The following is an 18553-nucleotide window of genomic DNA, read 5'->3' as shown; positions in this document are numbered from 1 at the left end:
GGAGGCATATCATACGTTTTCCACCATTTTTTATTAATATAAGAAGTTTAAGTATTTACGTCTAGTCTGATTCTATGAAGTTTTGACATAAACACGTACCTCAGAAAACCATTGAGTTCTTTCGTTCTTGCTACCTTTATTTTTCCATTTTTCTTCAGCAGATAGTCTCTGCTTTGCCTGCGAGGATATTGCTGCAACATCACATATTGATTTGGATAGGCTATCGACATCAATGTCCTTCACTGGACGAGTAGATGATATCTAGAGGCAACAGCCTTTGTAGACTTTTTCCCTTATGGGTGAAACTGAGACTTTCTGTTTGGTATGAAGTGTAGGTTTTAGTCAGAATGCAATGAATTCTACTTGTTTCTAGATGTGAGTCGATCAATAGAAAGTGATCAAGTAGGAAGTCAACTGTCCAGCGTCTATGCAAGTACATACACTGTTTTTTGTTTTGCTTTTTAAATAAAGACTGTTTTACAACATGCGTACTCTATTTTTTATTAGCTTAACTGCAGTCATTTAGTTGAATTCAGATTTACTCTTTAATAATCCTGCACGAATCTCCCGTTACAAAGTGGGTCTATCTAATATTCGTGCGAAAATAAGTTCACACTAAGAATACCGTGCAACTATGAAATATTATTATACCATAAAGAATTATGGTTGTTCTTAAAAACAAAAAACAAACTAATAAACTATGTGCAGCATGTAGGTTAGTTAAACAATGATATTTGATGAGGATTTAAATTCAGGTTATTTTATACTATTTTATTAATTTCGTATTATAAGTTTTAAAGGTTCGGGGTTTGAAATGAGCAACTGAGTGCATTGGATTAATTTTTAGAAAATGCAGCTAAATACCACATTGAATTTTTTACTTACTATATACTCCCTATTCGACATTTTCAAATTACGAAACAAAAAACGAACAATTAGGACTATTGATTTATATAAACCAATTTTATTATAAAAAAGTAGAAAACACATCACACTTTTCATTTATGCTATATAAACATACCAGACATTTTCTGCCTTCTTATTCTAATATAGTATTATTCGAAATATATCAGTTATTCTTGTATATTCATTTTTCACATAACACGTGGACAATTAAGTCGTTAAGTTGATTTTATTCTAGCTGCCTTTGTTCCTTTGTCATTCTATGGAGATAATATGTGTTCTACCCATTGGAGGTATAGCATTAATGTTACACATAGTGCAAGAATGTAGAGAGCTGTGGGCTCCAATAGAAAGTCAGGTGATATCTTAAGATTACAACCTCCCTTATGCTTCATTTAGAATAACCAATAATGTGGATAGCGCGAGTTTATCCGGTAAAACTGGTGTTACCAGTTAAGTAACGAACATTTATATATACTCTCAAAGGAAACAGTTTGGTATAGAATCTCAACTGATACAGTTAGGAGAAAAAACAACTTACGATCCAATAGAAACAACAGACCAGCATGTAAGCTTGTCTTTGTATTACTTAATAAAGATTGCGCATTTGTATTATACATTGTGTCCAGTTTCTTTATTTTATTCTCACAAACTCAGTAGATACCTTGTTGAATCTCCTGTTATTCAGTGGACTTAGCTCATCACTCTTAGAATAATCAGTTTGACCAGAATATAACAACTGACTGGATAATAAGGGGAAAAGTTTGGTTTTACAGTGATAGAATATCTTATAGCACAGTTTTCTGTTTTCTTTTTGTATTGCACTTTACTCCTACTTTTGTAGTCAAGCTTTAAAAAAGCTTCATTGTTAAGGAAATGGCATTTTAAACAACTTGAATGACTTGTGACTCAGAGGAAGAGTCAGTCTTCTCCAGGACATTTGAGTCTTACCAATGCTGCAAAAAAACCATGATTTCTAGTTCACTGCAGCTGAAGAATGTATAAGAACAGCCGCCAGTACCTACTGAACCTATAGCAGCTGTTCATAATCGTTCCCTAAGTGTCAACGTCAGAGTGAGAGAAACTGAAGACTGAAGGTCGTTACAGTGGTGTAGCACCTAATGAGTCTAAGACTGAGTGAGCTAATCTGTATAAAACTCCCAGACCTTTGCTGAGGAAAGTAACCCAACTCCAGCACTGATCTGAAACACATGAGAATGTCGAGAAAAGGCTGGAAGTGCTGTTTATGCAAAATGTCTGCCAACAGAAGATATCTCATTGACTAGTGAGATGGTGGGCACCAAATGGTGAAGTAAATGAACCCTGGGGCAGTGGTGAGCCTCTTTATGTCTGACTGTGCAATCGTGGATTACAGAGTTGCCTGTAATCATGCAAAGCTGGCAATGCCTCCACCAGAATGTTGTCCTGGAAGGAAGGAGCAAAATATGTGCTTTTCCTGTAGAGCATTGGGTCATTTTTGAGTGAATTTCCCAGCCAAGGGTTAAAACAACCACACATTCATCCTGATGGTGTGATACAACCACACTGATATCCAGTAAATGGCCAGGGCTATCTCAGTTTTTTTCATGGTTTACATGCCATAGTCTATGTCAATGATGCCTCCACCTGGGCATCATCCTGGAAAGGGGAAGCGTAGCATAGCCAAGTAGCAAGGTAGACAAGGCTATTGGTTTCAAACAATGGCTCGACAGATGCAGTAGAGCCAAGAACAAATAGTAAACAATACTGGTATAACTCTGAGAGCCCAAGTTATGACTGGCAGACAACTAGGGGAGGAGTGCAATAGATAGTTTGCACCAAAAGGTTTGGTGGTCAGCAGATGTCTTTCATTGCTGAGTGAGCCCTGGTACATGCCTTTCAGAGTACAAGAGGGAGAGATAGAATTTTTTAGATAATACAGAAGTGGCCAGAACACTCATAAATATCGTGGAATATCAGGCATTCCAAGAGAAACCGCCATTAGAGCCAGTTGGCACACACTTCATTCTTGCAAGTGAAGATAAACTAGTCTTGAATGGAGAGATGACACTTAGATGACTATGTTTAGGAGGTGTCATTTACAGAAGAAAGCTAATTGTTGCTGGCCCCGGTTGTGGCATTAGTATCTTTGGGGTGGAGGTAATATGAAGTTTATCAATCAGTTTTGTTTATGCAACTGGTGATCTTATGTTCCTTGGAAAAGTTATCCAATGCCCACCAGACCAGACCTAGAAATAATGGACTGCACAAGCGTATGTTGGAAAAGAAATCACAGGACCCCATATATAAAAGTGGTGTTCTATGGTTTACTACAGACTAATTCTAGTTATTGATACCAGACAAAACTGTTACAGATTTCGCTTATGATATAACCCATTTCCTATTCATAAAGAAAACAGTATTAGATCCAAACAAACATGAAGTCCAAGTGCTGTTTTGCAATTATGGACGATCAACTATTCTGCTTCATCCTGGAATTGTAATTGCATGGTGAACAAAGTGTAAGTAACCGAGGCTAATAGTAATGCTAGGGCTACATCCATTGTGCCACATCCAAGGTGAATACACAGTTACTAATACGTCTGAGATTTCTAGTTGAGGATTTTGCAGACAAGCTAGACTTAATGCAACAGCAGCAGCTCAGTGACTTGTTGGCTGAATATGCCAATGTATTTGTAGGAACAAATGGTCAATTGGATTGCAAAAAAAAGCCCCACAGCCCAACATAGTTACAGGTGATGCAAATTCAATTAAAGAATCACTATGCAGGCTTCACTAGAGTATGAGAGATGTGGCCAGCATTAAGCTGTAGTGGATGTTATAGAATCCTACAGTCTTTAGAGAGTGTTTGGTCATCTCCAGTAGTGACTGTCAAAAAGAAGAAAGATACACCCAGGTTCTGATTTGAATTTTGATGGTTGAACACAGTAACTCACATTCACACATTTCCTCTTGTATGAACAGATGAACATCTGAATGTATTGGAAAGGCCACAATGATTCAATATATTAGACTTGTCATTCAGATACTGAAAAATCGAGCTTGCTAACAAGAGCAGACTTAATACTGTTTTAACACAAGAGATAGCCTACATGAGTTTTGCATCATATTATTTGGCTTGTGTAGCATATCCACCACTTTCAAAAGGATAATAAAATTTACACTGAAGAGGCTACAGTGGGAGGAAGAAGTATCTGATCGATATCAACTATTTCTTGTGTTTAGTTGTATGTTCAAGTCTGTGGCAGAGAACCCGGAAATGGTATTCCAGTGGATAAAAAAAATGCAAGTTTGAAACTGAAACCAGGAAAATGTATGTTTATGTCATGGAACAAGAATTGTACATTGTGGATATAAATAAAATCTCCTTAGATACTGCTTAAATAGTAATGGTACGAGACTGGCCTCAACCTGTAATCAAGCAAGAAGCTCACACTTTCCTATGTTTCACATTTTACTATTGATGGTTTGTGGCTAAATATCCCAAGATTGCCACACCACGAGTTACTGGCTCTCACTGAACTTAAGATGCACTTCAGATTTAGTGAGGAATGTGACCAAGCATTCCACTTCCTGATGAATGCCTAAGTAGAAGCCCAGATATTGGCATATTCATTACATAACTGTGAGTTTTTGTCAGACACCAACAAAAGTGATAGTGGAATCAGAGCAAGATGTGTTATTGCAGTTGCAGGATGGAATGGAATATGTAATCACGTCTGCTTTTCACACACATTTATGATACTGTATGACGAAGAAAGACTATTTGCAGTTGTAATCTTTATAAAACATAATTCGTATATTATTCAAAATTCATCAGTTATTCTGTTATTATAATTATATATCAGTTATTCTCTTATTGTAATTATATATATCTAGTATTCTCTTATTGTAATTATATATATATATCTATTATTCTCTTATTGTAATTATATGTATATCTATTATTCTCTTATTGTAATTATATATATATATATTATTCTCTTATTGTAATTATATATATATATATATCTATTATTCTCTTATTGTAATTATATATATATAGTTATTATTCTCTTATTGTAATTATATATATCTATTATTCTCTTATTATATATTAGTTATTCTCTTATTATATATTAGTTGCTCTCTTATTATATATCAGTTATTCTCTTATTATAATTATACATCAGTTATTCTCTTATTATAATTATATATCACTTATTCTGTTATTTATCAGTTATTATCAGTTTTTACATAACACAAGAAAGTTGTTAAGTTTATTTTCTTCTGACAACCTTTATTCCTTTCAATAATTTGGAGATAATACCTGTTTTGCCCAAGGTAGTTTTGGCTGTTATTGTACATTGTGCAAACCTGTAGACAGCTGTGTCCTTCAATGATAGGTAAAGTGATATTTCGTGATTACAACATCCCTTATGTTTGAATTAAAATTACTATCACTTGCGTAATGCTAGTCACGCTGGATAAATTAAGCCTAAGAAACATTGAATTTGGACAGTCTTGTATATACTCTCGAGGGAAACAGTTTGGTATATGTAGCTCATGCAGTTAGGAGAGAAAAAGCTTATGACCCAGTAGAAGCAAGAGTCCAACATCTAAACAAGTACACACACTATGTTTGTGTTATTTAACAACGATTGTTTACCACTAAGCATGGTAGGGCTTAGTATGTAGGGATGTGTCGAGAAAATAATGGCTGATGCATTTAATTTATTTCTCTATGATGTTTACAAATAATTGCTAAAGTTGGGTTATAGTCTTATTTGAGCACCTAATTGTCATTATCGAGTGTTCCACAGCTTGTATAACAGTAATATTATTCTCTTCTTCTACCACATGTATTTTTGTGGGAAAATAAGAAAAAGGAAAACTACTACTTAGCAATGAGTTCAGTTTATAAGCATATATTATTTCCATGTTTCATAAATAAGAGCTTCATTTCTGGTCACTAGATGGTAGCACAACTTGTTTTTATATAACGACCATTTGTGACTTTTCATTGCACAAACATAATATCTTCCAAAACACTCAGTAAAAATAAATAAATAAACAATAACTTAAATTAATAATCAAGGTATCAAGGAGATCAAGTATTTATGCAACTGAAAGATCTGTGTACATGTTATTGAAGTCTGAGTTTAAAAACACCAGTTTCTTAATCATCAAAACAATACATTATACAGCACTCTACTTTTCTACAAATTTTCAACAGGGCCGAGCCTGACAGCTGTGTGGACAATTTTTGGTGATCGTGTGCATCGAACTTGCAAATTCTCTTTGGACTTGTAAGTTGATTTTGCTTATATTTTGTTATATTATTTTGCGTGCATTTTTTTTTCGTGTTGTAGTGTTAGTTTGGAACTACTTTAAGTGGATTATTCTTGGGGAGGACAGGAATGAGTACTGCCTCCCCACCTTCCTGGCATGACCATGGTCGGTCAGATTTGTCGTCGATTCGGACTCTTTGCCATCGGCTATTATAGACTCCCTGTGTGCTTCTCTCGATGGTGATGTCGTGGACTGTCTCCAGCACTTCGGCTCTGGAAGATCTGTTAGAACATTGTCTTCTTCAGCTGTTTCCCAGAAGTTATTGGGACGTGGCTGTTTTGCCACAACATTCAGTCCATCACTGTGGAACCTGCCAGTCTGAATATCAAGTGGGTGACTCTTTGTTCTGTTCCATTTGAGATACCTTATGAGTTTGTAACTACTGCACTTACTCCATTTGGTAATGTGTTGAAAGTCGAGCACTAGTGCTATCCATCTCATCCAGGTGTTTGCATGGGTAATCATTGCATGAAGATCAATATGAAGAGTCCAGTGCCATCTGTGATGATCCTTGTGGTCATGAGGGACATCTACTTCGTTCCTGTGACACTGTTCACTGCCAGAAGTGTAAGGACTTTGGCCATAGTTTCGACAAATGTACTTTGTGTTGTGACATCTGTGGTGAGAGCCACCATTCCTCACCTTGCCCTCAGAGGGCCTCTTCCTATGCTAGCAAAGTGGATGGTTCTCAGTCTTTTTTCTCTAGGACTCCCTGAACCATTCAGTGACCTTGTTGTTAATGTGCCTGCGGATCAATTCATTTCCTCTGCCATTGATGCCATGCTGTCATCTCTACCTGTAGTTGTTCCTGTGCTGCTTGCCCTGCCAGATCCTGTCGTCATTGAGTCTCCTGCTGAGGGTATGTGTGATGTGTGCCCTGTTCCCGGTGACATGTTGGTTATTCCACCTCCAGTGGTTTCCCCTATGTCACCTTCAAAGGATTCTGTGTCATCTGTTTCTGACCTTCCTAGCCTTCCTAGTTCTTCTGGTGTATCTCCTCCATTTCATTTGTGGAGAGTGTGGTGCTGGTGGAGCACACAAATGCATGTTCGACACATTATCTGTCCAGTTGTATTGAATGTGATTCAGTTTCTTCTCCTCTCCTGCCTGGCTCTGGTGGAGTTTCCACATCTTCCAATGTTCTGGTCTCATCTCCCCCTCCTGATGTTCAATGCCGGAAGTCTTACCTCCCCATTGCTGTGCCTCCTCTCAGACCTTCAACCTATATTGACCCTCATCAGTTGTCACACTCTTCTGGGGCATCTGGAGACCTGCTCTCCTCTAATGTGTCAGATGATGTACCTATGACTAATGCTATTAGTTGCATAAAGCGTGTTTTGTCGACTTCGTCATTGTCTGTCACACCCAAACAGCAGTGTTTATGATGTATGTAACCCTTTTTGCTCTCTTCATGGGTTTTTCCTGTTTAACTCTTAACATCCAGGGCCTGCATACTCCTGCAAAGCAGTGATATGTCACTTTCCTTTTCAATCAATTTCGAGTCGATGTCATTTTTCTGCAGGAGAGTCATTTTTCGTTGAAGTCAGAACATTTTTCGTTTGTCCACAGGTTTCATGTTCAAGCACTTCGAACTTTTAGGACCTCTCATGTCCACGGGGATGGAATCTTATTTCACCCCAATTTCAGAGGTTCTGTTCTCTCTTCCCATAATGACGCTGAGGGTAGAGTCATCTCTGCTGATGTTCTCACTCATGGACGTAAAGTTCGTTTTGTTATTGTTTATGCTCCTGTTCAACATGCTGACCAGTGGTTGTTCTTTTACTCCTTGGATAGATTTTTGATCACACGGGCAGATATCGTCTTAGGTGGGGATTTTAATTGTGTTCTTAATCCTCCTCTTGACAAAATTGGCAGAACTTCTGCTGTGGGTGTTAAAGGCTACCAACCACTAAGAACTTTACTTTCCAATTTTGACTTTCGGGATGTTTAGCGTTTTTTATATGATTCTGCTTTTATTGTCACTTGGATTGGTCCTGGTGTTTCTTGCCATCTTGACCGTTTTCATGTTACAGGGGAGTTGTCACGGGGAGTTGTTTCTCATGCAGCTGTTTATCCTGTGGGAAGTGCCATCAGTTATGTTTCTGACCATCATGCTTTTCTTCTCACTTTTAAGGATTTTTCCCCTATTTTTTGGGCCCCTGGTGTGTGGTGGCTAAATGTCTCATTGTGAACTGATGATGTGGTTCTTGAGGATCTGGGTGCTCTTGTGCTCAATTGGTGCTCTTCTCCTCTCGTTAACGATGTTTGGTGGGCCGATTTGAAGGAAGCTTGTGCTCACTTGTTACAGCAGGCTGGAATCCGGTGGTCATGATCGTTTGTATCTAAGGCATCAACAATCAGCCTTAGCAGCATTGCTCCAAGGTAACCCTGATGATCCATGGGTTAAATTGGACATCAAAAGACTTAAATGTCAGATTGATGTTGCATATACCAAGCTTTTTAGGGCTGCTACTGTCTCTCACTTAATGGACTCTTTGGAACCTGGCTCTTCTTATTGAGTTCCTTTGTGTCAGTCACGGCGTTTGGCGAAGTATCGGCACATTTCCAAATTGTTGACTGTTAATGGTCAGTTGATCACTAATATTAATGTTATTTTAAAATGTGTCATGACTATTTTAGTGATTTGTACTCCTCTACATTAGTAAATCATACTTTGTGGGAAGACATTACTCAGTTTTTGCAACCATGGATCAGGCTTTATTTGAAGACTTCACCAAGCCTATTTCTGTGGGGGAGTGTTGGGATGCCATTCAGTCACTGCCTCTTGGCAAGTGTCCAAGGCCAGATGGCCTTCCTGTGGAATTCTATCGCCAGGTGTGGCATTTCATTGGCCCTCAGTTCGTTTGAGTCTTCAATGACTGCCTGAACCGTGGTTGTTTACCATCTGGTACTCTGGATGGTTTAATTTCCTTGATTTGTAAGGATCCATTACACACTCATAGTCTGTTTTCTTGGAGACTCATATCTCTCCTAAATGTTGATTCCAAAATCATCTCCCATGTGTTATGTATGCACTTGGGTGTGGTTATGCCCAGCCTTATTTTCAGCACCCAAACGTGTGGTGTCAGAGGTCAGAGTATTCAACACAATCTTGTGCTTCTGAGTGATCTCTTTCATTGCATAGATAACAGGAATATCAGTGCAATTTTTGTTTCCCTCGATCAAAGCAAGGCATTGGAACTAATTTTTGTGGTTGGTTTTGAGGAGGTATGAGTTTCCTCCTGTTTTCCTGCATTATCTTCTTTCCTTCTATTCTACAGCTTCCAGTAAAGTCTTGGTGAATGGGTTTTTGACACCTTCTTTCTCTATTCATCAGGGTGTGCATCAAGGTTGCTTATTGTCTCCTCTGTTATGTACCTTAACCATTGAGTGTTTGTTGTCTTATTTTTATCACACTTCTTCAATTTATATATCCACTTACCTGGTGGAGTGTCTGTTAAGTATGTTAGCCATGCTGATGATGTCAGCCTTTTCACATCCGACCTGTCTTCCCTTGGTACTGCTCTTGCTGTGGTGGAGACGTACTCTCGGGCTAGTGGAGCTCAATTAAATCTTCCCAGGTCTAAGGCAGATGGTTGGGTCGATGGGCATCTTCCTCAGATACTCCTTTTGGCTTGACATGGACAAATTCTGCTTTAAAATGCTTTGGGATTTGGTTCCTTTCCTCTCCCGATGTTCTTTGGGGTGATGTCATTAGTCGTGTTCATTTTGTTATTGATGTTTTTGTTCCAGTCCTGCTAACATCTTTTTTCGTGCACAAGTTATTCGTCAACGGATCTTACTTCTTCTGTGGTATGTCGATGCCGTGTTTCCCTTGGAGGAAAGTTGTGCTTGGGTTGTTGATCGTTTTGTTTTTTCTTTTGGAGAGTGGTAGAACTGAGTTTGTCTCCCGACAGCCATTTACCTGTTCGTAGTGGAGGTCTTGGGATTCCATGTATTAGTATTCATCCCTACTTTATTTCTGTACCTTTTGGCGTTGCCATCCCTTCATCATACTTATTTTTTGCTAAATTGTATTATTACTTGTTGTATTTTAGTTGTATCCAATCTTCTTATTTCGTTCTCACGAACTCAGTCAAAGTCAAATAACTCAGAATTACCTCACAGTATATATCTAATTTAATACTTTTCTATTTTCTGCAGACCTATCCCATCCTTCTCATCATGATAATCAGTTTGACCAGAATATACCACCCGTATGCGTAATAAACAAGGAATATAAATGTTCGGGGAGGGGGGTGGGGTGGATTGGATACCTAACAGGTACATTATACGATAAAAGTAATACATCCTATACATATAGGAAATATAAAAAGTGAGAAATAGAAATATTAAATTTTCGATGCCACCACATTTACTTGATATGTTATCAAGTTCCCGAAGGTCAACAATATCACGCTAAAAAAACTGGGTGTCTAATGTGGTTGTCTAACACGGTAGAGGGCATTAAACTACATGTGACTTACGCATGATAAAGTGAATTGGTAGTGTATAAACTAGATTTAGCTTCTTGGATTAAGCTGAAAATTTTGTCAACAAAAGAATAAATTTTACTTTTTAGGTAAAACCTTGTAAATTATTTTCGTATTTGTTATTATCTTATTCATGGGAAAAGGTAATATTTGTACAACTGCTATTGTAGTAGTATTACTACTACTAGTATTTGTACCTGATGATGACAAAACCTTGTCGAAACGTTGTACATTTGCTGTTATGTTAAACTTATATTAAAGTTTTTCTTCATTACCCATTCAAGCCGTCTCCAACCATTATTACTGCTAGGTTTGTAACTATTATTCGCCAGTGCTGGTACAGTGGCAGTAGTAATACTAATAGTAGTATTAGAACTAGTAACCCAAATATCGCGCTAGTAACTAGTAGAAATATTACAATTTTCATTACAGGCAGTAAGTATGCATGGAGGATATTATTATTCAGTCCTTCTGCGTTTAAAGTTTTTTAATATATTAATGAAAACATTTTAATAACAGGTCAAGAGCTTCCTATTTAGTAATAAGATACTCAGATTAGTAATTATTATGTACAGTAATAAAAGCCTGTTTTTACTTTAAGACATAATTTTACCATTGAATATTCAAAGTTCAATTAATTTGAAACTATTCTGTCTCACTATAATAATAAACATTCTTTTGCTGTCTATGCTAATCACTGGTAAATTATATATCGTAATATATGTGTGTATATATATATATAACTGCAGTAGTTGAAGTGATTAAAGTTAAAACTAAAGCCAAAAGTGATTAGTCTAGTTTATCATACTAACTTGGCATGATTGTGTATTGATGGATGGATTTGTTTATTATGTGAACTTCTTTTTTTTGTAATGGTTTCAATGTGCAATACATATCGATATTATTGTTGTTATAACATTGATAGATTGACATTTGTTTAACTTTGTGTTATATAATCTTTAAACATAAAGATGAAAATATGTTTTAATATAAACATCACCTGTGCACTTATATATATTTTTACTGTAAACTGGTTTTAATAATACTACTAAATTGGGACTGTCTTTGTTTTTATAACTTATTTAGTTTGTGCAGTTTTTATTTACACTCACTTTTAAATTGGTTGATTACCAAAGAGTGATAGAGATTTTTAGGCTTTTCTAACTCTCAGTTTTCTCTGTTTATGTTGGATATTTAATGTTAATAAATGGATAAGGGACTGTTTAGTCCTTAAAGGCTGTCTTTTTTTTTTTTTGCCTACTATTAAGAAAAGTAAAAATTCAAAACATTTTTTTTTATAGATATCTATTCCCCTCATAATTTCCTATTTAGTGCTAACTTGCACTACTTCTTATAGTAAATTATTCCATGAGCTTGTTAAAAAATAAAACTTTCTCAACGTAAGTCTTTTTTTTTTCTAATCATAAACCTTTGTCTTCTCATTCTGTGGTCTTCAGAATACAGCACAAAGAAATAAGAGACTATTATGCTATTGATACCTCAGATAACCTTGTAAACTTTATTAAAATCGTATCCTACCCTTCTGTTCTCAATATGTAATAAGCAGAAGATGCTGTTACTTTACAAAAAGATTTGGATCATTTGCTTTATTGGGGAAATATGTGGCAGCTGACATTTAATTATGGTAAGTGTAAGGTAATGTATGTGTACTACCTTAACTTAAACTGTAATTACTACCTTGATCGGAATCAACACAGTAGTGTTACAAGAGAAAACATGAGCATCCACAGAATTTTCACCAGAGTTATAAATATATATATATACATTGAATGAATAAGGGAATGTATTTTTCATTTTCCAGCCCTTTACATCAAAGAGTATCACAGTCTTATTATTTCCTTGTCTCACGTAGCTAAATGCTGATTATCCCTCTTAACAAGACCGATAGTTTCAAGCTTTAATCACCTATTCAACAGTGGCTCGGTATGAAGTGAAGAATTTAACCAATGAAATATTACAACCTTTTAAATGGCAAATTATACTAATTATTTTTCATTTTTTTTAATATTAATTCTGTACTATAAAAAATCTTATCAAATCTTGAATAATAGATCTAGGGGAAAAGCTACTGTAAGCCTTTCACAATTAAAAGTATATAAACATGAGTGTTTAGCTAATGCAATTTGTGTAAGACAGGTCAAAAAGATTGAATATGTTAAAAGTTACAATATTTATTGTTTCTCTTTTTAGAACATGCTTACAAAGGATGTCATAATTTCAGAAAACTCAACAAAACTCTTGCTTTTAAAAAAGCATCAAGACTATTTATCAGCATATGGGGTCAAAAAAGACAATTATGTAAGTATTCCCACTCATACATTTAATAACTTTTTTCTTTAATTCATGAAAAATAATTGACTATTAAAAAACTTCTTCAACTATTAGAATTATCATGTTTGTTTGTTGTACTAGCTTGTTACAATTCTGTCACTGAGCAAAAGTAAACCATTAGCAACAAGTTAAATGTTAAACAGAACTGTAATACTTTTTGGTAGTTTTTGCACAGTACTGGCATATATTTCAATTATATATATATAACACACTTGCAGTTGAAGCATTGTATTGTGAACTGTAATGACATGCAGCTTGTACCAAAGCATGTGTACTATACATGTAACTGTCTCATTAAGGAATACTGCATGACAGAATATCTAAGAATGAGTGGAATTTACTGGGGAATGACAGCAATGGATTTGATGGGAAGTTTGGATCTTCTGGACAAACAACAGATTCTAGATTTTGTTCGGGAATGTCAGCATGTGTGTGGAGGTATTGGAGCCAGCAAGGGTCATGATCCTCATCTTCTGTATACATTGAGTGCTGTGCAGGTATGCTGATATCATTAATTTATATATGGATATAATGAAATAATATAACATTATAAGGCATAAAGTTACTTAAATCAACCAATAAAGAAATTACCCTAAAGATTCAAATGCTTTTGAAGGAGTGTTCTTTTCTTCATCATTATCTCGTTTTGAAGAACAAACAATTTTTAGTTTTTAGGTCATTTTATTTGTATAATATCTTTTTTTATTAATACAGTGTTTTCACAATCGAAATAGTTTCACATTCAGTTGTTGTTGTTGTTTTTTATGACAGTGAACAAACGACTTGTTTATGCAAGAAGAGAAAATATTCTTTAAGATTTTTAGTAAATAACTAATGATTGATCTTGAAATATTTTACTTTAAATTTTTGTCAATTACCATTGTTTCATTTGGTTGGTTGAGCTTATTTTTTGGAAGAAAAACCTAAACTTGTTTGAGTGGCTATAGTTTAGAGCAGACTGAATACAGTAGAAAGTTGTAATTTTTTTTGTATAGTATATATTCAAGTGGATTGCTATAGATGCAAGATTGGACTTGTCAATATTGAGAAAATTATATTGTAAGTAATATTTGCTTGAACAATTGTATCCACCTAAAATATATTTGTAACATATGGCTGCTATTAACACAAGCTTAGGTTTTTGGTGTTGTTAAAGAAAAAAAAGTTAATTCCATTTGTACCTCTTAAAAAAATACTAAGGTTTTTTAAGAAAGTCACAATCTTTATAAGGTCAGAGGTATAGTGTGGCAGAAACGTGTGGGCACAGTGTACCTGTACTTTTTTTTTTAGCCAGAATTCCGTGCTGCCACTATTTTGAATGAATCCAACTTTACATGATTATGTAGTAGATTGTGCATTCTGGCACTTTTTTATTTAGCAGTATCGCCACCGCATAAAGTCAATAAAAGTTCATATATAGAGTAAGGCCAAATTGATCAAGTACAGAATTAGGTTTATACCATAGTTTGATAATTGTTTTTATTGGACACTGTAGGAAGCTTTGAGGTATTAATTTGCTTCTTTACCTACTTAGATACTTACCATCTATGATGCCCTTGATGTAATTGATATTTCTGGTGTGGTTGATTATGTGAAAAATTTACAACAGGAAGATGGAAGCTTTTATGGAGACAAGTGGGGTAAGATGATATTGTCTTGACAATCCAAGCATCATTAATAGTGACATATATCTGTCATTATGCAGCAGTTGTAATTAAAGCCTTAAAAAAAGTCCTTTAATTTCACCTATGTCAACACCATTAGTCTAAAAGTATGTGTACTTTCAAACGACAACAGAAAAACTTCTGTATGGCTCCTTTTTTTGTAGTCCTAAAATTGTGTTTAATGGTGATTTAACAGTGAACCATTTATTTTATTTTTTGCAGTTTCTATACTTGGGTTTTAAATTTCACACAGGAATAGTGTGAACCTCATACAATCAATAAATGATAATAAATATTCCATTTTCCTATATCTGTGCTGCATTCTTAAAAATCTTACTATTACAATACAGTAAGAGAAGTAATAATGTCAGTTTTTGAGTCGCTCAATCCAAAACATAAAATCCAATTCTTTCAGCAATGTTAGGCTTAACTTCAAACTTTTCAGTTAGCATGCGAGTTTCAGTTTTAGATCTTTCACTGCAATTCATCAGCATTTCCCAGAAGTATTTTATTATGGAAATACTTAAGTAAGTAGACTTGTATAATTATAAGGTACATTTTTTTTTAATTAACCCTATTATGTCAAGCATAACTAAACTCCTAAAATTTTCATATGATGTTCTTACGATTTCAGACTGTTTTCACCTGTTTATTTTGTTCTTTGATCTGTCTTTGTTCAAGTTTGTTGATGAGGGGTGGTATTTTTCCAGATGTAGTCTTACTCAGTGACAATTAATGTTTTATGACAGTAAAATGAATCTTGCTAAGTTCCTAAGCTGGATAGTTACAAGGCCATATTTAAACAGCATAAAGCCTTTTTAATTGACATCTTTATCACAGAGAAAATGTATTCTACAAAAACAGTCCATCAAAATTAATACTTGGTGCTGTAATAATGAAAATTTTTAATCAATATAGTACAGTATATAGTGAGTTCGAAAAAATTTAAATATCAGTAATCTCTTTTTTCTTTCTTTTGTCTAAAGAAATAACTATTCAATACATAGTGATTTCAGTGGGTAAACATTTGCTAACATGTACTTTTCAGGTTGTAACAAATATATCCTCATAAAAAAAAAAAAAGTTATTGCCTTACCTACTATTAACTTGAACATTTGTTAACTAACCTCTCCTTTTTTCATTTTATAATTTCTTGTGCCTTAAGTTTGGTTATAAACTTCCATTTGTTACTGTTTATCTCATGTTGGGCCACAGAATGTTAATTCTCAATCCTTTTTGTTTTTTATCCGTGCACTGTTGTGTACACAGTTAAGTTTATGAACAATGAACCAGCTGTTTAATTTTTAACATAGTGTACATGATATCTTGTATGTGGAACCTTTCATATGAGTGAAACTAGACATACAGTAGTAGCATCATTATTATCAAGAAAATGAAACCTGGTGGTGTTCAATTTAAAAATCGCTGCTCAGAGTGTTTAAACTTCTGTTATGTTTTATAGACAAAAATTTAACATCACTTTTCCAACACGTATCTACCACTTCTCATAATTTTCTCGTCCTCTGTGCAATTCGATGTCGTGCATCTCTAATACTCACATGTTTGAAAAATGTATCCATGACACAGTTCTTTCTTGTGTGCTTCACTCTTCTCCAGGAAATGTTAATAACTGAGAGATCTAGTTATTTCCCCATTTCCTTATGCTTACTCTTGTGATTATTTACACTGGAGTTGGGAGGTGCGAATGAACCTTTTTTTTTTACCACAAGTAAAAGCTAATTCCATGAGCCATGATATCTACTTTCAAGTTAAAGTGAAACAATACTCTTAACACAACCAATAGCATATTCAAATGTACAGAACGACTAGCAGGCTTGTTTCTCGTTACAACTTTTATGAGCAAGTACCACACTTGTGTACACCAGATAAATACCATAATGAAATTCATTTTTGTGTACATTATAAATCCTTAATATTGTCATTTATGCTGGGGAATTTAAATATGTTTTAGAAGGTTTTAGCTATCTGTTCACATTTACTCTTAGCTAATTCGATAAATTGCTTGAACTGAAGGATTCAAATAACAGTATGTCTACATTATATTATTGAAACCTATATGTATATAAATTTGAATTAAGTAATGAATAGATAGTATCCAGTTTATTTTTAAAATTTGTATAAATATTTATTTCAGCATAACTTGTTCATTGTTGAGTTCTAGTTATAACATCTGCAGTTTTGTGTGTGTGTGTGTGTAATATTGATACACCTATTCAGGGTTATATTTTAGTATCATAGCTTTATTCTGCTTTAAAGTTTTAAAAGAGATAGTTAGCTGAAACATACTATATTTTGACACTATATAATGTATTTTTGAATACTGAAGCAATAGTGTTTCAAATAAGATGAACAGACTTGGTGTCCAACAGACAATCTTCGAGCCAATTATGGTTGTTTGACAAATTATAGTTGCCCACACTTGAATGAACATGTTAGTAAACTAATAAAAATTACAAACTTGGTGTTACATTTTTAAAAAATCAAATATCACACTAGAAAGCTCATTAGTTGATAGAAAATCCTGATTTTATTGAGGAACTTTATGAACTTCTCTTTGTTATACTTCAACCACAGATGTCCACTTTGCCAGGAACTTTGGAGCATTCTTTTGAGTTTGTTTTAATTGTATTCACAATTGGCCTCACAATTGACACAAATTTAAAGTAAAGCTTACTTAGCCTTTCCAGTTCCACAACTTACATTGCAGATGGTATCTAAGTCTAATGTATCAAAACATGGAAAATTTAATTGGTGGAAAATGGTGTTATCAAAGTCTTTTGAGTAGCGATCCATTACTGATCATAAATTTTGGCAGGTTTGCAAAGCATTATAATAAACATACTTATTAGTAAATAATGTGTGCAGTTTTGATGATCATGTCTCTGTGGAAATGTAAACATGGTGTGCATAAAAATACTATTCATAATTTATATAGTACTCTGAATGTGCCATTATTGGCTAAATGCCTAAACTGCCATGGGATCGGGCCATGCTGCAGTTGTCCTACAAACAACGTAGTAATGCAATTGAGTTGTCCAGCAATAATTCCGGTTGTCTCGGACAACCAGAAACCACTTATTTTGAACACTGTATCGGAACTTTGTTTTACTGTAAAACATAGATGACTGATGTTGTTCTTTGAAAACATATTTTCTTCTTTGTGTTATTTGAAGCAGTTTTTATAGTCAAAAGCTTAATATATTCAGTTTCATTTTCCTTTGAAAATTAATACATGGTTCTACAGCTAATTTTAAACCTAAAGGGAAGCATTGAATGTGTGTACATGGAGATTTTAATTTCAGAATCTAGTAAGTTATAAGTTAGTTGGAAGAAAAAAGAAACATACCTAACAGTGTCATGTTTCTGTTTCAAATAGTATTTTTGTTTTATAACTGATCCCATTCTAGGAATTCCTTTCAACACTACAGAAGTACAACATTGAAAATCTGTAAATTCCGAGATGATACTTCACCTCATCACACAGAATAGCTTCATTCTCCGAGTATCTGCCAATGAGACTTACATGCCACTAGCTTTGAGCTAACTCACACCTAAAAATCACATGTTTAATGTAAACTGTGCTAGTGCATGATGACGTCGTCATACGACAATAGCCCTCCACCAATAGGAGGACAACACATTCTTCTTGCACAGTAACTTCCCTTAAAACTTGTGCTCAAAATAACTTCATTCTTTTCCTCAGCAGCCTAAAACAGGTATGTTTGTGACTACCCTGTAGGCAACCATCTTCATGTTCATTATTCAATCTTTCTCTGAAAATATATTTTC

General features: G+C 34.7%; 2 protein-coding genes across 3 annotated transcripts in view; one reads left to right on the top strand and one right to left on the bottom strand.

Moving 5' to 3' along the window:
• The window catches only part of LOC106464531 (pappalysin-1-like), a 36105-nt gene extending 35875 nt beyond the window's left edge, over window positions 1-230 (bottom strand). The window contains exon 1 of the mRNA XM_022392262.1: window positions 100-230. Coding sequence (XP_022247970.1) covers window positions 100-230 — 131 coding nt within the window. The remainder of the gene's footprint in view (window positions 1-99) is intronic.
• A 10493-nt stretch (window positions 231-10723) lies between these two features.
• The window catches only part of LOC106464533 (geranylgeranyl transferase type-2 subunit beta-like), a 24617-nt gene continuing 16787 nt past the window's right edge, over window positions 10724-18553 (top strand). The window contains exons 1-4 of one of the 2 annotated variants that reach the window (XM_013924677.2): window positions 10724-10816; window positions 12939-13046; window positions 13379-13576; window positions 14614-14719. In XM_013924677.2, coding sequence (XP_013780131.1) covers window positions 12942-13046; window positions 13379-13576; window positions 14614-14719 — 409 coding nt within the window. In that variant the 5' untranslated portion in view covers window positions 10724-10816; window positions 12939-12941. Of the gene's footprint in view, window positions 10817-11139; window positions 11163-12938; window positions 13047-13378; window positions 13577-14613; window positions 14720-18553 lie in introns of those variants that run through there. The other variant, XM_022392266.1, reaches the window with a different exon arrangement.

The sequence above is a fragment of the Limulus polyphemus genome, unplaced genomic scaffold, assembly GCF_000517525.1.
Source record: "Limulus polyphemus unplaced genomic scaffold, Limulus_polyphemus-2.1.2 Scaffold1678, whole genome shotgun sequence".
NCBI classification, from domain to species: Eukaryota; Metazoa; Arthropoda; class Merostomata; order Xiphosura; family Limulidae; genus Limulus; species Limulus polyphemus.
The sequence above is the reverse complement of the archived record's forward strand: the minus strand, read 5'-3'. Positions and strand labels throughout refer to the sequence as shown.